Genomic DNA, 24,004 nt, shown 5'->3' on the forward strand with positions numbered 1-24,004 from the left:
GTAAATGAATAATCTTTCATTGTGCAAAACAACCTTAATTAACCAATAAAGGCAAGAAAAATTTCCTGTGTTAAATTTGATAGTTTACATAAATCGCTTATCCTGTTAGAAGCAATCTGAGAACATTGAAAGTGAATTTCTTTTGTCCTTAAATGCACCTATTTCTCATGTATGCTGATAAAAATATATTGCCTCATCAACTTGCATGACTTGTTAGACATTATGTCTTCCAAAAACTTTTTGTGATAATTATTAGTCTTATAATCTCTGAAATAAAGGTATAGCATTTTATAGATATCTTTTTATAATCTAATTTTTATTTATTTTCTTTTGGGTCATACCCCGCTGAGTTCAGGGTTTATTATTGGTTCTTCATTCAGGAACTAGTCACGGTGAGATGGTGAAACCAGATGGGATCACACCTGCGTTGGCCACATGCAAGGCACTACTGTACTACCATACTACTGCTCTGGATTCCATTTTTTTTATTATTAATTCCTGTGAGCTCATCATTCGTCACATGCAAAATTTATTACATATCATACTGCCCCTATTTTTTCATTCTTGTCATTTTTTTTGTTGCTATATTTGGTTTTGTGGTCACATCTGATGGTGCTCAGAGCTTACTCCCTAGCTAGTTCCGTGCTCAGGGAATTACTTCTGACAGGGAAATGCTTTAATCCCTGTACTATGTCTCCAGCCACTCTTGTGTCCTCTTTTTGAAACAGTATAATCTATTTTTTTGCTTTGTTTTTCTTTTTGGTTTATGAGTCACACCCAGCAGTGCCCAGGGGTTCCTCTTGGCTCTATGCTCAGAAATCACTCCTTGCAGGCTTAGGGACCATATGGGATGCTGGGATTCGAACTACCGTCTTTCTGCATGCAAGGCAAATGCCTTACCTCCATGCTATCTCTCCGGCTCCAGAAACAGTATAATCTATTATTCCATTCTCTTTTGTTTGTTTGTTTTGGGGACTACATTTGATGGTGTGCAGGCCTTACTCCTGGTAAGCTTGGGGAACCATATAGAGTGTTAGAATCCAATTTAGGTTTGACCTAGTGCATTGAAATCACCCTATTCACTGTACTGTTTCTTTAGTATTTAGAAAAACTTTCTTGGGGCCGAAGAGATAGCATGGAGGTAAAGCATTTGCCTTTCATGCAAAAGGACGGTGGTTCGAATCCTGACATCCCATATGGTCCCCTGTGCCTGCCAGGGGCTATTTCTGAGCATAGAGCTAGGAGTAACCCCTGAGCACTGTCGGGTGTGACCCAAAAAACAAAACAAAACAAAAAATACTTTCCACACCAGAATTCTATGATTCTTTCTAGAGTGTTTAGGTTCAACGATGATGCCCCTAGAATGATGGCAGGAATGGCAGAAATGGGCTGTAACTGCTTGATGATGAACATGGCAAAGTTCTTCTCTTATGGGGCTGCTCCTCGCTCTCAGAGCACACACTGAGCTCATCTATGAGAAAACCTTGTTTGCTTTGAGTGACTGCCAGAGTTCTACAGAGACTCCCTTAGGGATCAGGAATATTTTTGAGTGGTTCTGTCTTGTTTACTCCAATAGAAAATAGCTGATAAATATCTAAGTACTTTTGACTTGTATACCCTCATTTAATGCTGTCCTAAAGCATAATAAGGAAGTCATGACACCAGCTACAGGTACTAGCCACATTTTCCAAGCAAACAGGAAGGAGTGACCTGAATGCCAGAGCTTGCAATTGCCAGTGCTGAGACCCACACTCAAAGGGTCTAAATCCCCATTCCGTTTCTTTTTCTTTTTCTTTTTTTGGCTTTAATATAAAACTTCTTTTGCTTTTATTAAACCTATTAAAGAGGCACTGAGAATTTGTGGCACTTTCTTTTTTTTTTAATTTTTTTCACAGAATTATTTATGGTACTTAGTGACAACGAATGAGGGGCACTCCCACCCCCAGTGCTGTCCTCCCTCCACCCCCGTTTCCAGCATGTATCTCATATCTCGCTCTCTTTCCCCCCAGAATACTAGCGCAACTGGGCTCCACTTTACAGCTTGCTGTAGATTATCTATTTTGTTGTTGTTTGCGATAAAAAGGATAAGAAAAAAAAGGAAGAAGAGAAAAAAAATTGGGCCGCAACTACCAAAAAATGGAAGAGAAAAAGAAAAGAAAAAAATGCACCTGGCTAATAAGAAAAGAAAAAAAATCTTTGCTGCATCCTCTGTCGATGGCACAGAACCCAAGTCAATAAATACTGTGGGAAAACTGAACCCTTACTACCCAGGGCAACCGGACTGAGGACCATCCCTTATGTCCTTCTGGCTTCTCATTGGACCCCTGGGGTTGCCCTACAAAAGCTCAAGGAGATTACTAGCCTACACGATGATGAAAGTCCTGGAGGCTCTTGTGACCACTGTGTCAACATACATTGGAGGTCACAAGGTCATCATCTTCATCTCCACATTGGTATGTCATGGTCCCATATGGGACATGATGGGAAGCTTTTGAAGGGCTAACATTGAGCCAGTTTACAAAACTGCATTCTCAATTCTCCAAGCAACCTGATGGATTTTTTTATCCTCTTTAGGAGAAAATAAAAAACTCAGGGGCCCCACCATCCCATAGTTGGCCAAGGTGCACCCATAAAACTAGGACTGCTGACTCAGAGCTGAAAGGGGCAACATTCTGAGGGTGGATGTTAGGTTCTGAAGTTCCTCATTGTCTGCAGGTTCCTTGGGCCTTTCTGATTTGGGGCTCAAAGAAATACAAAAGACCCAGTAGAGTGCTCGCTTCGGCAACACATATACTAAAATTGGAATGACACAGAGAAGATTATATGGCCCCTGTGCAAGGATGACACGCAAATTTGTGAAGCGTTCCATATTTTTAAGTTGTTTCAAAGCTGAAAAAAAAAAAACACCCAGTAGAAAAAAGCTTACACACGCTGTGTGTGTGTGTGTGTGTGTGTGTGTGTGTGTGTGTGTGTGTGTGTGTGTGTGTGTGGCCAATCCAGGTTGGATCACTGGCATTCTGTATGGTCTCCTGGGCCTTCCAGGAGTAAATTCTGTGTGCAGAGCCAGAAATAACCCCAATGGTTTTTCTGTGGTCTAAAAATAAATACAAAACAAATTTAATGGGGAGGGGAGTGGGTGCTGGAGAAATAATACAGCAGGAAAGGTGTTTTCTTTGCATGTGGCTGACTCAAGTGTGATCTCCAGCATCCCATATGGGTCCCTGAGCCCTGTCAGGAGTGATCCCTGAGCACAGAGCCATGAGCATATCAAGTGTGCCCACCCAAAAAATAAATAGTTGGGAAGTGGAATGTCAGCCCCAAAGGCCTCCCAAACACCTCCCATAGCTCTGATGATCCTTAGAACTACTGACGAACCCTCACATCCCCTCAAAAGAAAACACCACAACCTAGAATGTCCAACATTCTCCTCTGCTCCTGAGGGAAAGCCTCCCTAACACAGCTTCAGGTCTTGAATAGATGTCAGGAGAATTCGCCTGTGAGAACAATTTCTTCAGAGACCAACACATAGAGCTCTTGCACAAAGGAAAATCCATCCTGTTATTCTGCTCTTGAGAAAGATGATTAGTCTGAGGATGGAGATGGATGTGTCAAAAGAGACTCCTGTACTGCCTCTGCCAGGTTTGAGAAACTGCTGTGGAGGAATCACATGACTATTGGGAAACTCCTGGTCTCAATGGAATGAACGATGAGACCCTACTTGAATAGAATCTCTGGATGCCCCCCCCCACTCTTTCAGCTGCCAGCAGAGTAGCCACTGTGTTCCCCATGGTCTGTCTTCCTTTGAGCTGGACTCTTCAGACATGCAAGATCATAAGTCCCTTCCAACTTCAGGAATATCTAGTCTTACTCAATAAAAACTGAGTTGGACTCAGAGAGCAGAAAGAGCCTACAGGAAGAGAAAGTCCCAAGTCTGGACACCTCAGGAAAAACACTAGAGTAAGAGAGGTCTGCTTCCTCACCCAGAAATTTGCCATCCAGGGGTCTCACCTTCAATAGCTGCTGGTATTTTACAAGTCTTTCACTTGGTCCTCCAAGATACTTAAAAAGGGGGAGATTGTGATCCAATTGGCGCTGGCATACCTTAAAAAAAAAAAAGCAGAAATAACATAAAAAAATCAACTATGTTTCCCACATCCCCCCAACAGGTCAAAAGAAGCAGCAGTGTTGAAATATAGGCAATGAAACAAGTTCCTCATGAACCAGAGGGGAAGTTGGAGAGGACCCACTTTGACATCCACTAATTTCATTGTTTAATTCCTCAGGGAACAGTGTGAGATGAGGGAGAAGGTAAGTGGACAAAGGATGGCTAATATTTTCATAACAACCAAGGAAGCAGGACAGACCACTGAAATCTTTCAGAAAGCAAATCCACTAGAAGACAGGAAGAGTGATAATACTTCAAACTCTTCTAGACAACAGCAGTAGAGGGGCCAGTTCTATTAAGGTCACATGGAGTCTAGAGGCGAGGTGGTAGCTGACTGAACCATTATTCCACTATGTCCCCTTTGACTTAATTACTTTCTTCAGACTCATCCTAGAAGACTTCTAGTTTCTTACCAGACTACAGATGCCCCCAAATCTCGAGAGTCACAGAGTAGCATTAAAATTTCTAATGTTTTCTAAAGAAGAGAGAATTTGTGAGCCCCCGCACATATCCACTATCTTCTGTGAAAAGAAATCACCTAGCTCCACAACTAATCTCCTAAAAGGTATGATGACTGCAAAATCTTCCCAGGTAAACTGTTCAGAACTGACACCTCTGGTATCTTCTTAGGATGGGTTTTAGGCAGATTCCACTTTCTGTCTGAAGGTAAAACAGCCCATATTGAGATATATTAAAGTGCAAAGCAAAAGTCACTGACTATCTACAGATCTATCACTCCTGTATTACATACATGGCCATGCAACACCTCCACACTTCACAGTATTGTCATCTTGGTAAAATGACAGCAAATTTGATTGGAAAGTTGCATAGAAGACCACCAAGCTTAAGGAACCAAAATTATAACATAGGAGTCTCAGCTAATAGCAACCAGACCAATAAATTCTGAATTAATGACTTTAGTAACACTATTGAGAGACATAGCAATGATCACAATTGACTCATTGACTAAGTTTTAATAATTCCACTTGCCTTTGTGTTGTAATAAATAATATGAAATAAATATTTATGCCTGCAAGGGGAAAGGCTGGGGAAGTGGGTGGGAAACTGGGCACATTGTAGTACATCTATACAATAGAATACTAACTAGTTGTTAGAAAAAAAATGAAACCATGAAATTTTCTTATATATGGGTAGAAATGGAGAATATTATGCTGAACAAAATGAGGGAGAGGGATAGACAGAATGATCACACTCATTTGTGGGATATAAAAAAGAAAGTATGGTATAATACACAGAGACAATAGAGAAGAGGGCCAGGAGGACCAGTCCGTAATATGAAATTTGTCACAAACAGTGGGATCTGCAGTTTGGGCAGAGAAGGAACCACTATGACAATGAGAGTTGGAAATGATCATTCTGGAAGAAAATAAAGTGATATGTATGATACCAATAACAACATTGCAAACCATAGTGTTTAAAAGGAAAAAGAGAAGAGCAATCAAGTGAAAGAGAGAAAGAGAGAGAGAGAGAAGAAAAATGTCTGTATAGAGATAAGCAGGTGAAAAAGGCAGAGAGGGGGGCGGAAAGTAAACTGGGGATATTGGTTGCAGGAAATGAGCACTGGTGAAGGGTGTTGTTCACTCTATGACTGAAATGAATCAGGAACAACTTTATAACTGAAAAAAGAAACAATTGTATTATGAACAACCTTGTAAACCGCTGTGCTTTAAAAGGAGCATTTTTGTGTACAAGGAACCAGAGAGATACTATAATGGATAAAATACTTATCTTGCAATTAGCCAAACCATTCGATTCACAGCATCCCATCTGACCCTCAGAACCACACGGTGTTATTTCTTCCATGTGCTGATCACTGAGAGTAGAGCCAGTAATAAGACCTGAGCACAGCCAGGTGGGGCCCAAGCATCTCCCAATGATGCACATAAATATTGTATAATATTGCGTAAGAAAAAAAATTGTGGAAAGTATAAGCTCCATGTTACCCCAAAGTATGCGCAGTCTTGACATTCTTGCCAAATTGCCTTGGCTCGGGGAAGATTCTTATGGTATTTAAAATATATTTGAAGATCTTCTTTCTGAGTGGGGAAAAAATAAACACAAATTAATCAGGCCATCTTTTTTTCCCCAGCACATGGAAGAAATAACACAGTTCATCTATTAATTCAATAGAGTGTAATTTCTAGGTGTATGGAATGAGGGATAGAGGAAAAGTAACCTTAAATTGGGGTGAGTGTGTTTGAGGAGAAGATTACAAAGCACCTTGTGTACTAAACACAGAAACTAATGGAGTGAGGAGGAAGTAGCAACAGACTGATAAATTCACAAATTCACAAACCAGAGCTGTCTTGGAGTTTTGCTCGTCCTTCTCAGTTCTTCATAGGGATCCCAGCTTCTCCCCAAACATCTCCCCAGGATCTCTTGGTGTTGAAACACCCCTCCCTCACTTCCTTCCACCCTTTCCTTACCACAACCATTAAAAAGAAAAGCAACAACTAAGACCTAGACATCACAGCAGGAAAATGTGACCACTGGACAGAAATAGAAGTCACATGGGCAAAATAGAAGCTCTGCTTCAGTCTTTTTCAGCTCAGGGCCAGAGAAATAGTACAGTGGGTTCAAGTGGCTGACTCAGGTTTGACTCTCAGCATCCCATATCGTCCATTCTGATCCCTGAATGCAAAGCCAAGACTAACTACTAAGCCTCAATGTAGCTCCCAAAAGAACAAACAAGCAAAAAAGATTGTGAGATAAGAAAGTCATAGGACTCTCTCCACGTTGGCTATCAAGAAAGATTCCAGGTTCTATATGTCTAGGGCTTCCTAATATCCAAGACTGCTCTGTGAAGTGGGTGGACATCTCCAACATGCCAGGCTGACAGGATAGCCCAGAGTCAGTGGAGTCCAACTGCCAAGTTTTTCAGGAGATCCTGACCCTCCTTGGTGCTACCCACATAAGAGCCTAGCAGCATGGCACCTTCCCTAAGGATTTCTGTCACTGTCACCCACTTGCACATGGCTTTTTTCTTCCTTCACAGTTTCCACTGTCTATCCTGCTTTTAAGCACAGCTCTGGAGTTAATGATTTCTATTTCTGTAGCTCTTCCCCTCCCCTAGTAGTAAATGTTCCTTTTCTAGAACAACAGTACCTCTGTCTTTCGCTCCTTTTGTGATGAAAAAGCACGCAGGTGTGTGCATGTACACACAACATGCACATGCACACATATACACACTTGGGAAAGAGAGACCTTGAGAAATGTTGTTAGACAGTTCTAACCTAGATATCTCTAGGTTAAGGAACTAGAATAATAACTCAGACCATAACAAGAATACATCCATTATTCATTCACTTCAGAACTACCATCTGAATGTCTTTGTGGTGTTAAAGCTCCATGTTCTTTTTGTTTGTTTGTTTGTTTGTTTGTTTTAGTGAGAGGAGGGAGCAGGGCTACACTTGGTGGTGCTCAGGGACTTCTCCCAGCTCTGAGCTTGGGTTGTTCCTGGTAATGCTCAAAGAACCATGAAAGCATGCATCCAGTCCTGTGTGCTATCTCTCCAGCCCTGTACATCTGTTAAACTTTGTGGTTCCCAGAGTAGGATAAAGTAGCCTGCCAGAATGAAGGCCACAATTATAAAATAAATGGATTGAGATAGCTCACCCACATGTGGTCTTTTGGTGTGCCAAGAAATTAAAATATAGGTCTGAGAAAAAAAATTCAGGTTTCACTGTTTTCAATACTTAGTTACAAAAAAAATTCCTTGAAGCTAGATGATACTTTGGAGAACCATCTACCTCCCAAAGATATATCTTAGCTGTAACTACCTTTCCTCAAACTCTGCTAGAAAAGGAGCAGGACCATGGTTTCCTTACTGGATGCTGAACTCAAACAAACCCACCTTTCTAAAAACTCTCTCTTTTGGTCCTGTGCTCTATCTTTGAGCAACTAGGAACACTACTGGCCTTTGAGGACTAACTATGGCCAATGTGGCTCACAACTCTGGGCCAACTTTTTCCCTTTAGTTCAGAATTCTCTAGAGAAAGGAATAAACTGACTAGGAGGCTATGAAAACACCAGTTTTCCCTTCACCTTTGTATAGCATAAATCAGGGAGTAAAATTGCTACTCAAAATTTATATTTGCCAGAGTGGGGGCTCAGCAGTAGGGCGTTTTACCTTGCACACAGTTGACCTAGGACGGCCAGCGATTCGATCCCCTGGAGTCCCATATGGTCCCCCAAGCCAGGAGCGATTTCTGAGTGCATAGCCGGGAGTAACCCCTGAGCATCGCAGGGTGTGGCCCAGAAACCAAAAACCAAAAAACAATTTATATTTGCACATAATTGTTTACCAATTATGACCATGATTTTTGTGTGGATGTCCAGGATCTACTTTTGACTTTGTTGATGACAAACTTTCACTCAATGTTATTATTTAATCTTCATATACTTGTTTCTTTTTTGTTTAATTGGGTTTGCAGTTGCAGTATGATTGCTGTCAGACTAAACAAAATGATATATAAAAGCCTTTGCTGGGACCAGAGAGATAGCACAATGGTAAGGCTTTTGCCTGCAGATGGCTGACCCAGGACCAACGGTGGTTCGAGTCCCGGCATCCCATATGGTCCCCCATGCCTGCCAGGAATGATTTCTGAGCACAGAGACAGGAGTAACCTCTGAATGCTGCCAGATGTGACCCAATAAATAAATAAATAGATAGATAAATAAATAAATAAAAGCCTTTTCAATTACCTAATACATACAGAATATTTAACAACTGGTAGTTACTGTCAGGCCCCCCTTCCTTTGCCAAAGTCTTCTGGATACATTGTTTTCTCTGATTTCCACAACTTTACAAGTTAATTATTGTAATGACTTGTTTCCATTCTATTCAGGATAATTCTTCTTTGCTGGTGCTTGTCATCATGGACTAAGTACCTCTGGATTGGTCCTATATGTTATCCACCCTAGGGGGTGGTCTTTCTCTTCACAATAAAGACTTGGGTCTCAGGGTGAAACAGCCTTCAGTTTCATTTTTCCATAGTTGGGCTGACTGCCTGCTAGTATCTCTTGCTAGCACTGGAAGGCTTGTGGTAGAATTTTCCTGAAACTGTTTTATTCCCTTCAATCTGGGTGGATTTTTTTCCTGTGTCGGTGTTTGCTACCAGACCTGTGTCTCTCCGATCCCTTGGGATTGGGCCATGAGGCTTCCACGTCAATTGATATTATTTTTGTTTTAGAGCCACACTTGGTGGTGCCCAGGGCTTATTTTTGGCTCTGTATTCAGGATTCACTCCCGGCAAGTATTAGGGGGGCTATATGGGTTGATAGGGATTTAACCTGGGTTGACTGCTTGCAGGCAAGTGCCTTGCCACTATACTATATCTTGGTCCCCAAATATCAATATTACTAAGTCTGTTGCATGAAGAAGGAAAGGGAGACTAAAAACTTTAGTGAGTTGGTAGAGATCATATGAATAACAATTGAAACTTAAAGTAAAAAAATATATTTCCTGTGCTCTATGCAGTACTCTTTTCAGAGCACTGTGTGAAATTTCAAAGGACATCAAACTCAAAGCAAAACTACTGACAAATATTATTAAGAGGTTTCTTTCTGTAGATATCTCTTTCGAGATGCCACGGGCTGCAGAATCTAATTAAAAAAACTTAACCTGAGCAGTATTTCAAAATTCAATTCCATGATTAGTGGAATTCTGTAAATATTGTTGAGCAAAGAGAAGTTGTTCTAATAAAAAAAAAGTATAGTCTTGCTTTATTGAGTAACAAATTTAGGTCTTTGTATGACAGCAAGCAAAGTATTCCTTTAAGAGCATTCAAGTATTTATTCAAGGATACTGAAAGATCATATAATTGCCAAACTTGCTCCTTCAAGGACAGGCAAAGATTATGTAATGACTATTCTACCCCAGTCTAATCACTTTGTGTTTGATAAGAATTTCTGATGAATGGGGCTAAAGACATAGTACAGGAGGTTAGATGCTTGAGTGCTAGCTGTTCCTGTTCAAATTCCCAGCATCACAGATGGTTCCTCTCTGCCTCCCTCCCCAGGCATTGCCAGGAGTGATGCCTGAGCACAGGAGAAAGCCCTAAATGCTGCTGGGGATGACTCCAAAATAAAGAATAAAAAAAATTTAATGACGTGTAGCAATCTCTAATATCAGAACATTTTTAGGATTATAAGTATTTTATGGTCTAGGATAATGATGTAAAAATTTCTTTTAATATGGAGGCTTTGTAAAACTCTTGGAGAGAAAGCTAGTAATTTTCTGTTTCCCTCATAGTTGAGCAATTTTAATCTGATAATATCTACTCCCCTACCCCACAGGAATTTGGTCCTTTTTCATTGGTCAATTTTATTCTTTTGTGTTGAGATACAATACTTGGAGGTGCTCAAAGCTTTTTTTGGCTCTGTGCTCTGGAATCACTTCTGGTGGGCTTTGGGTGCCCAGGATCAAATTGAGATCTGCTGCATGCACAGCAAGTACCCTACAAATTGTACTATCTTTCTATCTAGCCCCTCACTAGACAATTTTAAAAGTCTTTACAATAATATCAGAAGCAGTTTAAAAATATATCTAAACTAGATTTCACATTGGTGGTTTAAGAGGTGTAGGAATGCAAAAACAAACAAAAGTATAAAATGCCAACAGTGCTATAGGAGTCACTCAAAAAAAGGAAAAAAATGGGGCCGGAGAGATAGCATGGAGGTAAGGCGTTTGCCTTTCATGCAGAAGGTCATCAGTTCGAATCCTGGCATCCCATATGGTCCCCTGTGCCTGCCAGGAGCAATTTCTGAGCATGGAGCCAGGAATAACCCCTGAGCACTGCCGGGTGTGACCCTAAAACCACACACACACACACACACACACACACACACACACACACACACAAAAGGAAAAAAATTTAAAATGTATATAAAATGGTTTTCAAAGTATCTTAAATTCTGATGCTATTGGGGGCCGGGCGGTGGCGCTAAAGGTAAGGTGCCTGCCTTGCCTGCGCTAACCTTGGACGGACCGCGGTTCGATTCCCCGGTGTCCCATATGGTCCCCCAAGCCAGGAGCAACTTCTGAGCACATAGCCAGGAGTAACCCCTGAGCGTTACTGGGTGTGGCCCAAAAACCAAAAAAAAAAAAAAAAAATTCTGATGCTAGTTAACAAAAATAAAAACTCATAATGAGCATAAGCAGAAGGAAGGCCATTGAGACAGTGGATATGCTCCAAAATCTCCAGAAGGTTGTGTTTTTCCCCTGCATCAAATATCCTGAATCCTGGAGATTTGGGATTTGCCACTTTTCGGTTATTACAGATACCACACTTAAGACCTATCAGTCACAATCTGCGTTGTTGAAAAAGCTTTAAGTGGCTCTATGCAGTGTTTCAGACTCACAAAGTGCAAACCAAGGAGGGTTAAGTTGGGAAAGAAAAGAAAATTGGGAGAAGTTGGGGGTGGGGGAACTGGAACTTCTGCCTAGTTGTCTTACAGGCAGGACTCCCTGTGGGGAACAATGTCAGATCAAGCCTTTCTGGGTGCCAGTTCCCCAGGAGCATCTCTGGCCTGAATAGCTTATTTATTGCCCAAGGCAGGGGTGGGAAGAAACAGCAAGCAGCAGGCAGTCTTTCCCAAGAGGCACTTCCAAAAGGGAAGTAATCAGAAGAATGGGGTTGAAGGACAGGAAGCTAACAGATTAAGTGCTAACTCTAAGAGAAACTGGATATTTCAATTTCTCTCATCATACCTAGGCTGTGAAAAATAAAATGAAAGAAATATATTATCTGAAATCTGTAGACAGGAGATCAGTACTTTTCTGGAAGGCACTAATGCAACTTCACTGAGGGGTTTAAGCCTGCAATGCAATTCTTCTCCTAAAACAGCGAGTTTATTATTATTCAAAGGAGGAGCACCAGGTTAGAGACTGACTCTGGGTAGGAGAGTCTTCCATTACAATTAGTTTTGCAAGAAGTCAGTTCTGAAATGTGCTTCTTGCAAAGTGGGTTCTTTGTACACTGGTAGAGCATTTCCTGCATTGGTCTCCTGCTTTGCAGAAAATTTGGATCATTATGTCTCCACTTGTCCTTGCCACACTGACTGTGAATATTAAGGGTCACCTTTAGCCGCTGGGTTGTTTTGATGCATGGGGAGCACAGACTTACTCTCTTGAGAAAACAACATGGCAGAAGTTCAGGATTCTCAGAACACTTTTCCAATTCTTTTAGAAAAGTCCTAGGGAAAGAAAGGTATAAGAATTTTTGATTTTGTAAAAAATATGTATGGGGGCTTTAAGTAAAATCACATGAGGGTTGAAGGCGTTAAGACATTTTAGGTTTGAAGATTTGTCTAGAAAAATGTGGTTCTTCAGGCTTTATTGCTCTTGACTCAGCTTCAACATCCTGATTTGGATAGGGGAAAATACCTTCCTTGACATGACTAGAATTCCAACTCATCTCCGACACATATTTAGAAGGAAAACTGCAGTAGGGTTCCCAGTGTTTTCCTGGTCTTTCTAAGCCTTAGCTATAGAGGCAGCTGCTTACATTATGCGTTGTACTACAGGACAAGGATGTAATAAGAATCACTATAGTAGTGACTGTTAGATCTGAAATCATTGTGAGCGTACAGTAAGCCGAGGCAGAAGCTAAACTGAACACCTTCTCATTTTAACCTTAACCAAACTTTGCAAGACAGAGTTTTAGAATGAAAAACTTGAGCTCAGGGAGACTGAATAGCTGCCATAAGGGAAGGGAGCAAGAATGAAATTTCCATCAGTTTTCTGTCTCATTTATGCCAGTAGATATGATTAAAAAACAATGGAGGCTTGTTTTACCAAGTCATTGTCTTTTCCACACTCCATCTACCATATCTAAGCTTGGGTTCATCATAGCAAGTGGTCATATTCTCTGTTGTAAAATGAAAGGTTTTAGAAAAGAGAAAAAAATACCATTCACAAAACTAAAAAGTGAAGAAGAATTTACAAAAGAGAAATGAACAAGAAAACCCAATTCCAGAGTCCCTCTCTCCTCTATTTCCCTAGATCTTAAACCCCAAACACCCTCTGGGCTAAAAGTTAACTTGTTTGACCATTAAATAAGTATACTTATTCTACTTCCCATCTTCTCAGAACTCTCTTGTGAAAAGAAATAGGTGACTCTGCATCTTGGTTTAACCACTGTATTCCCAATGGTGAGTAAACACAATGCCAGACACAGAACAGGTGCCCAATCAATATTAATGGATGAAGGGAGATAAAAGCAAAGATACACACAAAGACACTGATGCCTGACAACAAGTATATGGCCCATAAATGTCTTTCCTCTTCTTCAGGGTTTCCTATGACATTTCTTTCTTCACTTGCATTCCCATCCTACCATAACCAACCCAGAAACTCTGAATCACAGGCTTACTGAAAATGTCTATGCTCTTTTCCCTTAAAGCCCATCTGTCTTCCTTCCACCTTGCTAGTTACCTGATTAATTTAAATTATGACATACCTGTTGTGAAATTCATAAAGTTCTCTAATATTCCCAAAGAGAGAGTCCTTGTTGTTCTGAAGAACATCTGGAATCAGATGCTTCAGCCAAATATAATCCATTGGTGTAATATATCCCTGCAGAAGGGAAAGAAGGGAGGTTTGGCTCAAGGGAACATAAAAGAAATGATCCAATTAGTTGCTCCAAGGGCAAAAAAAAATTTTTTTTCTTTTTTTTTTGGTTTTTCGGGCCACACCCATTTGATGCTCAGGGGTTATTCCTGGCTATGCGCTCAGAAATTGCCCCTGGCTTAGGGTGACCATATGGGATGCCGGGGGATCGAACCGTGGTCCTTTCCTTGGCTAGCACTTGCAAGGCAGACACCTTACCTCTAGCACCACCTCGCCGGCCCCAAAACTTAAATAAATGATTAGGAAAGAGGGCAAAGCTTCCTAAAATCCATTCCATCAGACACTTTTATTGGCTTTCATTTTGCTCACATGTTCTTCTGATTAATAAAGCATAAAAATAAAGTAATGTTTTTATAGAATAACAAATATATTTTAAAATGTTTATGTTGGATACTCTGGTGGTTAGTGTATAAAGGGTGAACACTTTATGCATGAAATTCTATCATATTGTAAATCAAAGTGTAGCCATGCAAGTTGGGGGGAAAGTTTACATTATACAAGTCAAGTGTGAAAGAAAAGAAGTAACTCATCCATTCAGCATAGGTTATCTTCTGATGCTTAATCATCAAAATATGATAAATTTCTATATATAAATTTAGGGCACACTTATTGATGCTCAGGGTTACTCCTGGGTTAGAGAACCATATGGAATTCCAGGTATTGAACTCAAATTGTCTGCATGTAAGGCAAGTACCTACCCACAGTATTATCATTCAACTTTGTAGATATAATTTTTATCACTCAAAATTATACCCTTAGGGGAAATATATCTTTAAATCTTAAGAAAAATATTTACTTATAATGATAAGAAACAACTTGCTAAGTGATAAAATGTAATCATAGTTTCCATTGTTGGCAAGCATTTGGTAAAACAAGTTGGACATTGCCAGAAGGAATGAACTGGCATAATCCTTTTAAGCTCTTTTGTTATATAAGTCAATAGTATGGAATATTTTTATTCCTAATGGCAAAGACACTTTTAATATTATAAGAACTAAAACCCTGGTAAGAGCTAAAGATACATGGAGTCAAATTGGAATCTTTGTAAACAATATAACTCCCCAGTTTAATCCACCCTCCAACGCTACTCACATCAATTATGCTCTTAATTTCTTTTATATAACTCTCTTCAGTCTCAAGTAAGTCACGGATGATTCGCCTGGATAACAGCATCAAATGAGAAGTGAGAGAGGGAAGAGAAATTAAAAAAAAAAGTATTTTCCAGAACAGCTTACCAACACAGTTACCCTTGGTATTTCACCAGCTTCAGTTGTTTTAATCCCATTGTTCTATTGAACAGCCACGACTATGATCTTACCTAGAACACTCCAATCACATTAACATAGGAAGAAATAGCAAGGTCAGAAGACTCAAAAAGTTCACATAGGCAGTAGATGATCTGCCCATTTGGTGGGTTATAATGTCTGGATTGAATGGGCACACAATAGCATCAGATACCTCAGGTTCAGGAGCCAGAGAGAGTGAGAGGATATTAGGTAAAGTACTTCCCTTATATGCAGCAAAATAATATATGGTCCCCTCTTTCAACCCTAGCCCCCCAATATGCCCTTACAGAAGTGATCCCTGAGCACAGTCCCCTGAGCAGCTGTAGGTGTGACCAAAGCCAATACAAAACAAAAAGAAATCCCAGGTCTCAACATTGGCCAGGAAGGACTTCCTGAAGCTATGTTGTACATGTGTCTATATATGTTATGTCTAGCTTGCTGTCATTTCATTGCTCAGTTAAGGTCTTTAATGCCCAGTTGTAATGTTTTTGTTTATTTGTTTGTTTTGTTTGGAGATGATAACTGGCAGTGTTAAGGGCTTATTCCTGGATATGTGGTCAGGAATGGGCATTGAACCTAGGTCAGTCATATGCAAGGTATAGGATTTTCCTGCTGTGTACTATTGCTCTACCCTCTCAACAGCTCCCCAAATGTACTTTCTATGTGAATAGAATTAGATGGATCAGTCATACCTTTTGCCTTTAACAATGGATACTTCAGAGTGACTGAGTTTCTCGCTCTGATTTGGGCCAAGAGATACCTATCAGCAGCTCCTTGCCAGCAGGTGGGGTGTGTGCTGAGGACTGTAAAATGGCCCAGGTGAGGCCAGAAAGATATATCAATGGGTAAGGCTCTTGTCTTGCTTGTGGCCAACTTGGGTTTAATCCTTAGAATCCCATATCCCAAGCAATGCCAGGAATAATTTTCGAGTGCAGAGCCAGGAGAATCCCCCAAAGAACAATGGGTATAGTTCAAAAGCAAGCAAACAAACAAGATGCCCCAGTGATTGAGATTGTGGCATGGGCACCTCCTACCAGCTTGCACACTCTCATTTAGATGCTCAAGAGAAGAAAATTTGCTCTTCTTACTTGGCCCAAATCAGCTGATCTCAAGCTTTGGAGTTAGCACCAAGAGTTGGGCCTCTCCTTTACATGCAACTGATCCAGATTCAAAGCTGGCACCCCAATATGGTGTCCCGAGTTCTGCCAGAAGTAGCCCCTGAAAGTAAAGCCCAGAATTAGTCCTGAGCACTGCTGGGTGTGGCTCAAAAACAAAAACAAATAAAACAAAACAAAAAAATCAGTTTATCTTGTGATCTGTAATTGACTTTATCAGACCTCTTGAGGCACATGAATTCTTTAGATCTGGTTTGAGAAGTCAGAGAGATGGAAAGGAAACAAAGAAGGATTCAATAACAGGGAGATGCTCTGGGATGGTTGGGGATGAAAGGGGCCAGGAGGCCAGGAGTAGAGAGGGAGGCCTCAGCTGAGAGCAAGAAAACAGGAGCATCCATGAGTCCTGCAGTGGCCAGAAACAGAATTCTGCCATAGCACAGTACTTAGGTCACTGAACTCACAGTAGCTTCATCATTGATCTGTGACTTGAACAGAAATAATGTGCCCTTGCCCTTCCCAGGAAAAGCGTAAGAAGCAATAGAAAACCTGACAGATGGGGCCGGAGTGGTAGTGCAGTGGTAGGGCGTTTGCCTTGCACGCGGCTGATCCAGGACTGGCTGCGGTTTGATCCCCCAGAGTCCCATACTGTCCCCTGAGTCAGGAGCAATTTCTGAGCGCATAGCCAGGAGTAACCCCCAAACGTCACCTGGTGTAGTCCAAACCCTTCCTCCTCCTCAAAAAAAGAAAAGAAAAAGAAAACCTGACAGAAAAGGCGGGCCATGTGTGCACCTCTATTGCCAGACAATTATCTTTTTTTTTTGGTTTTTGGGCCACACCCGGCGGTGCTCAGGGGTGACTCCTGGCTGTCTGCTCAGAAATAGCTACTGGCAGGCACGGGGGACCATATGGAACACCGGGATTCGAACCAACCACCTTTGGTCCTGGATTGTCTGCTTGCAAGGCAAACGCCGCTGTGCTATCTCTCCGGGCCCCACAATTATCTTCTTTTAAGTAAGCTATATGGCCACAATTTTCTCCTTAGGTATTTCTTTTTGATCATCATATGATTCAATGTTTGTACTGCATTCATATATAGCTATGGATATATTTATGACTTCCTGGGACTGACTGAGAGACTATTAAACAGTGGCTTATCCACATCTGCAAGAGTACAGGGAGTAAAGCATTTATTTTATAAGTAGCCATTCTGCCAGCAAATCACCCGAATGTCAGGAAAACCCTTAGCACATTGCTGGTTGTGGCTCAAAAACCAAACCAAACCAGGCTCAAACTGAAACCCAAAAGACCTGTAGCTTATCTGATTAAATAGCTTCTCTTCCAAAGAGAAAAGGAGAGGAGAGGCAGGGTGGGGTTGATGGCTCAATGGATGGAATGCATAATTTGCATGCCAAAGTCCTGGGTTCAATCCCCAGCACAGGCTGGTTCCCCCACCACCAAGCCTAAGGCAGGAGTAGCCAATGTTGGTGTGACCCTAAAATTCAAACACAAAAAAATATTTAATTTCCCAAAATGAGTTTCTGTTCATAAAATGGAATTGGCAAGGGAAAAATAACCAAAGGGCACATTATAGGAAATTCATACAAGCATATAAATAATTATTCATCTTATAAAAACTAATAGGATTGAAGAGTGCACAGTGAGTAGGATACTTGTCTTAAATGTTGCCAACTCCATTCAATCCTTAGTACCATTTAATGATACCCCAAGCCAACTAGGAGTGATTCCTGAGCCCAGGGTCAGGAATAATCTCTGACCACTGCCAGGTATTGTCTCCAAACCAAGTAAATGCTAAACAAATCAACCAATCAAAAAACCAACTACACTAGAAAGTAAAAATCAACAATTATGAAAATGGCAGACACTTCAAATCTTAAGGCTTTATAGATGAAAAGTTGAAAGAATGGGAGCTATAAATCTGTGTAAGGTAACTTAGACACAGCTCATTAAGATTAAAAACACATGCTCTGGGCCCCGGAGAGATAGCTCAGCGGCGTTTGCCTTGCAAGCAGCCGATCCAGGACCAAAGGTGGTTGGTTCAAATCCCGGTGTCCCATATGGTCCCCCGTGCCTGCCAGGAGCTATTTCTGAGCAGACAGCCAGGAGTAACCCCTGAGCACCGCCAGGTGTGGCCCAAAAACCAAAAAAAAAAAAAAAAAAAACAAAAACAAAAAACCAACAACAACAACAACAACAACAAAAAAACACATGCTCCTAGGACTGGAGAGATAGTACAGGAGAGATTTGCTTTGCACAGAGGAGATCTCCTTTGTTCAATGGCACTGTATATAGTTTCCAAGCACTGCTGAGCAGAGAGCCAGGAATAAGTCCTGAGCACCATTAAGTGGAACCCCAAAATCAAGCAAAAAGAATATGACACGTACCTCAAACACATACCCCTCAGATTAATAAGAATAATTTAAGAATATACTAATAGAACTTATAAATAGACCATATAAATTGGAAATTATTTAAATTTCATCACCAAAGTATGGTCTACATACATAATAAAATGTTATACAAGTTTTTGAAAAAGTGAGATTAATGAAATCATGCTGATATTTTGTACTTGGTATTTTAAGTAAGTTTTAAAAAATGCAAAACAATATACATGATGTAAATTCATATAAAATTATGTACAGTGAACTGTACATCTATAAACTATGTAGAGGTGTATATACTTAGGAAAATCATATAAAGAAACCAAAACCATTGGCAAGCCTTCTTGGAGGGTGTAACTAAAGGACAGATACAGAAAAGGAGAATTCTACATTTTACCCTATACCTTACTACAAACCTTTGATTTTAAAGGATTTAAATATTTACACTTTCTATAACTTTGACGGCTTACATATTTTTTATTTGAATGTTTAAGATGAAGAGAAAGAATATAAGGGCTATGGGGCTTGTCTTGCATGTGGCCAACGCTGGCAACTTATGTTTCTAGAACACCACAGAGCATAGAGCTGGGGAAATTCTCTCCCCTGCCTCAGCTCTACTGGATATAACCCAAACCTCCTTCCCAAATAAACAACATTAATGTTTTGTTTATAGTAAATGAATGGAGATAACAGTATAGATGCCCCACTTGAGAAATATATCTAAATTCCACCACCATAATAGAGCAGAACATTTTCTTAAAATGACAACTTTTTATATTTTTTCATAAGGGTGTTATAACACAAAATAATAAAGACTACCCAGTGACAGAATACAATTTCTTTTTTAAATTTGAAACCTTAATTTACTTTTGTCTTCGTCTTCTTTTTTTATGTTTTTTAAATTTTTTTGTTTGTTTTTAGGGCCACACCGAGCAGTGCTCAGGGGTTACTCCTGGCTATGCGCTCAGAAATTGCTCCTGGCGTGGGGGACCATATGGGTTGCCGGGATTTGAACCACCATCTGTCCTGGATTGGCTGCATGCAAGGCAAATGCCCTGCCACTGTGCTATCTCTCTGGCCCCTCTTGTCTTCTTTTCCCCCAAATCCCTCAGGTAACATCAATAGTCATTTCACTTTTCTCTTCAAATGCTGGGTTTAATACTTCACATTTGCTATTTGTTACTTTTTTTTAACTATACTTAACTGGGCTGGATAAGACCCAGGACTACAAAATACTTGTCTATATAACAGATGCGAGCTTGCTCTATGAAAGTAAGAAGGTCAAAGCTCTTGTGGAAACAGGTACAGTGACAATAGAGTATTAGGGTCATTCCAGAGGAGACAATTCCAAGAAGTGTAAAGTCTACCCAAAAGTCAGATCAGTTATGATTCACAGATGATACCACTACATCAGTGGCACTGTCTATAATTCACATATGAGTTAAGAGTTTCCTTAACTTGACATTAATTATCTTGACAACAGCAGTGATGCCAGGACACAGAAGCCTGGCTGCTGATCTGTTTTATGGCCACAACATGAAGCAAGACGGCAGCAATAGTTTATCATTCACTGTCTCTGGAGCACTGCCAGCTTCTTCTAAAGCACAGTGTTTAAGCAACTTGGCAAGTCTGTTTAAGGATGCACTGAATGATTCGATGAAATCAAAAGTGGTGGGCACAAATCAACTTTATCTAACAGCAGATAAGAATGTAGAAGCCTTTAGAAATGTTTCAGAAGGGGCCAGAGTGATAGCACAGCGATAAGGCATTTGTAGCCAACACAGGACAGACTTCAGTTTGAATCCCGGCATCCCATATGGTCCCCCAAGCCTGCCAGGAGCAACTTCTGAGCACATAGCCAGGAGTAACTCCTGAGCACTGCTGGGTATGAGCCTCCCCCCTAAAAAAAAAAAAAAAAAGGGGGGCCGGGCGGTGGCGCTAAAGGTAAGGTGCCTGCCTTGCCTGCGCTAACCTTGGACGGACCGCGGTTCGATCCCCCGGTGTCCCATATGGTCCCCCAAGCCAGGAGCGACTTCTGAGCACATAGCCAGGAGTAACCCCTGAGCGTTACTGGGTGTGGCCCAAAAAAAAAAAAAAAAAAAAAAAGAGAGAGAGAGAGAAATGTTTTAGAAGCTAACAAAAGAAAATATTCCTAACTCATAAGAGAGATAAATTCCATGTCAGTTCATTGCCCAAATAAGAGTCTAGAGAAGGATCTAGAAATCCTATTCATTACTTCATTCAGAATGATAAAACTTTATTCAGCATGATAAAACTAGGATGACAGGAAGATCTTGAATCAGAATATCTTGTATCTTGTTTTTGTTTCTGTTTTCGTTTTTTTGTTTTGTTTTGGGCCACACCCAGCGGTGCTCAGGGTTACTCCTGGCTGTCTGCTCAGAAATAGCTCCTGGCAGGCACGGGGGACCATATGGGACAGCAGAATTCGAACCAACCACCTTAGGTCCTGGATCAGCTGCTTGCAAGGCGAACACCTCTGTACTATCTCTCTGGGCCCATGAATCAGAATATTTTATATTCCATCCATATTCATAAAAAATGCCTCTTCCCTTTCCTCTTTTTGCTGATGTGATTCTGTGGATGACCTAGGTTTGCACGTGCTAAAGTGACAGTGCTTGTGCATTCAGCATAATTCTTTTTTTTTTTTTTTTAGTTGGGCCACACCCAGCAGTGCTCAGGGATTATTCCTGGCTCTGAGCTCAGAAATCGCTCCTGGCAGGCTCTGGGATGCCAGGAATTGAACCCGGCTCTGTCCTGGGTCAACCGTGTGCAATGCAAATGCCCTACCTCTGTGCTATCACTCCAGCCCATCAGAACAATTCTTGCTGGGGATGGGGAGCTTCCATGGTGTGTGTGTGTGTGTGTGTGTGTGAGTGTGTGTGTGTGTGTTGCTTACACCGTGTCTGCTAAAGGTTATGCACCTGGTTTGTTGCTCACATTTTTAGTGGGGTAGCAAACCTTAGCAGCAGTTCTTGTACACAGTTGGTTATAGTAAACAGAGATGACAGACTCTGATATGGCACAGGGATCCCAAAGAGCAGATCAAAAGACCCACCTGCTGTATGTGGATGACACTTATCGCTTCCTAGTTTGCAACGCTTTAGCAATTGAGTCATCCCAAAGCTCCTATCATTCACTAAAAAAATGGATGAACTTCTATTATTCACTGTTAAGCCATTGCTTTTTTCCTCCACCTCTTGTTTTCCTTTCAAATAACTTGATAAAATGGGAGAGCATTTGTGATTCCAGCTCAGATTACCTGCATTATGAATAGTTCCCCAGAGCTCTGGAATGAGTTACTGATTTTTATTTTTGATACTGCCCACAGGAATGTCCTCTCTACTTGTGTATAGTCTGGAACTTTGTTTTATATTGAAAAATTGATCTTGGTGCCCTTGGGTCCTTAAAGAGGAAATAGTGGCATACTGTTTCTAAGAGACTCTTTTATAAATTCATGATTGAAGGTAGAATAAGAACAGAACTTGGAATCAATGGCTGTAGAACCCCTCATGTTTATTGCAGATGTCATCATCTTCAAGAGGCAAGAATGAAAAAAGTTTGACTTGCAAGCAAACAATTATTTTGGTGGGAAGGCTACTTTCCATGGCACTTGGAGACTATTCCTGGTTTGTAGCTTGGGAGACATGGTGGTATTGGGAATTGAATCTAGGACCCCTCTACCAATGCAAAGCTTTTTTTTTTTTTTGAGCCATCTCTCAGATGTTGCCTTATGTGATAAGCAAGATAATTAAATTACATATAATTACAATGTCCAGATAAGTTCCTTCTTTATCATGCAGCCAAATATGATCCTCTTTTCATTTATGTTTGATTCATTTTGATTTTGGGAGGCAACATCGTCAGTGATCAGGGGTTTCTCCTGGAGGTTCTCAGAAAACCATATCAGGTTCTGGAAATTGAATGTGGGTGTTACACACAAAGTAAGCACCTACTGTACTAACTCACCAACTCAATCCCTCCTTATGATCTTTGCTCTCATCCTTCCAGCTTTCTAATAAGAGGCGTGCCTTTGTGGAAACCACCTGTCAGTAGTATAAGTTTGCTCATTATTGTCAATGCAATTTTTCATCACTTAAGATTTTTTTCTTACTCCTGGTCACATTAAACATGTTAGAAAATATTAAAGACTTTTACTTTATAAATATTCCTTTTTGGGGAGATAGAGAGATAGTACCTGGATTAAGATGCTTGCCTTGCAAGTATAGGGAGCAAGGTGCTGACTTTGAAACCTGCCTGGTTTAAAGCCTGGCTTTAAGCCTTGGCATCATATATGGTGCCCTGAGCACTGCCATGAGTCACTCCTGAGCACAGAGCCAGTATAGCTCCTGATTACAGTCAATAAGGTCCCCAAACAACAAAATAATTTTCACTTTGCCAAATTGAAAGTTCCGTGTTTGTCCATCTTAAACACAAGTATTTTGTGTGACAGATGTTCAATGTAAAAAATTTGAAATTATGTGTTTTACTATACTGTTAAAATGGCTTCTTATTCATTTAGTTCAAAACCATAAGCATAATCCATCTTAAGCATACTTACCACTCCCCTAAATGCTATGTAACCCAAAGGCTGCTTCCTTTCAACCCCTAATGTAATTGTAAGGATTAATTCTGCCATCATATTTCTTTAGACCTTTGTTGCTACCTTGCTGTGTAGCTTTAAATCCCACATATGAAAGATATTTCTATTTCTATTCCTTTCCTTCTGACTTCATTCTAGTTTTATTCACGTTGCATAACGTTTTTTCTTCTTAGAGCTTCATAGTATTCTACTGCATATATTTACCCAGCATCTAGATCCATTCCTCTGTAGCTGAGCATTTGGGTTGTTTCCATATCTTTATTATTAAACTAAATGTGGTGCTAGACATAGGTTGCACACATCTTTTTGAATGAATGTGTATTTATCTCGTAAACTTTCCCTCTTCCTTTGATTTCTCTTTATTATTTAACCTTCACACATCACCTTCCTCACTGACCCTTCCTGGCTTCTCCTCCCCTCCTGTCTAATACTGCTGCTCCTCAAGCGATAGAACTCATATTTTCAGGCCCCTTCTTTCTTTTCTCTCATGCTATTGGTTTTCTGACATCTACTTCTTCTTTAAGTCCAAGCTGCTCATGGTCTGCAACACATCTTCATCTGGATGTCCCTCATCTCAGGATGAAAAAAAAAAAAAGAAACTCAGCAGACAGAAATGAGTTTATTGATACAACCCTAGCAGTACCCCTTGCTACTCAGATCTTTCTCATCGCCCTGGGTCTCACCTGCCACTCTATGAAATCATTATTCTCTTCAATACTTAAACCAGCTCTAAATGCCCAGGACTGCCAACAATTCTTCCAGGATC

The 24,004-nt window shown here is 40.6% G+C and overlaps 1 protein-coding gene and 1 non-coding gene across 2 annotated transcripts in view; one reads left to right on the forward strand and one right to left on the reverse strand.

Annotated features, from left to right (window-relative positions):
- Positions 1–24,004, reverse strand: part of MCF2L2 (MCF.2 cell line derived transforming sequence-like 2) — a 257,863-nt gene that overhangs the window by 43,538 nt on the left and 190,321 nt on the right. Inside the window, exons 18-22 of the mRNA XM_049775600.1 lie at positions 14,910–14,976; positions 13,648–13,763; positions 12,313–12,382; positions 6,130–6,222; positions 4,009–4,101 (exon numbers count right to left, since the gene is read on the reverse strand). Coding sequence (XP_049631557.1) covers positions 4,009–4,101; positions 6,130–6,222; positions 12,313–12,382; positions 13,648–13,763; positions 14,910–14,976 — 439 coding nt within the window. The remainder of the gene's footprint in view (positions 1–4,008; positions 4,102–6,129; positions 6,223–12,312; positions 12,383–13,647; positions 13,764–14,909; positions 14,977–24,004) is intronic.
- Positions 2,770–2,875, forward strand: LOC126013159 (U6 spliceosomal RNA). Its single transcript, XR_007497487.1, has one exon. It is a non-coding gene; the product is annotated as a U6 spliceosomal RNA (small nuclear RNA).

The sequence above is a fragment of the Suncus etruscus genome, chromosome 6 (genome assembly GCF_024139225.1).
Source record: "Suncus etruscus isolate mSunEtr1 chromosome 6, mSunEtr1.pri.cur, whole genome shotgun sequence".
Classification (NCBI taxonomy): Eukaryota; Metazoa; Chordata; class Mammalia; order Eulipotyphla; family Soricidae; genus Suncus; species Suncus etruscus.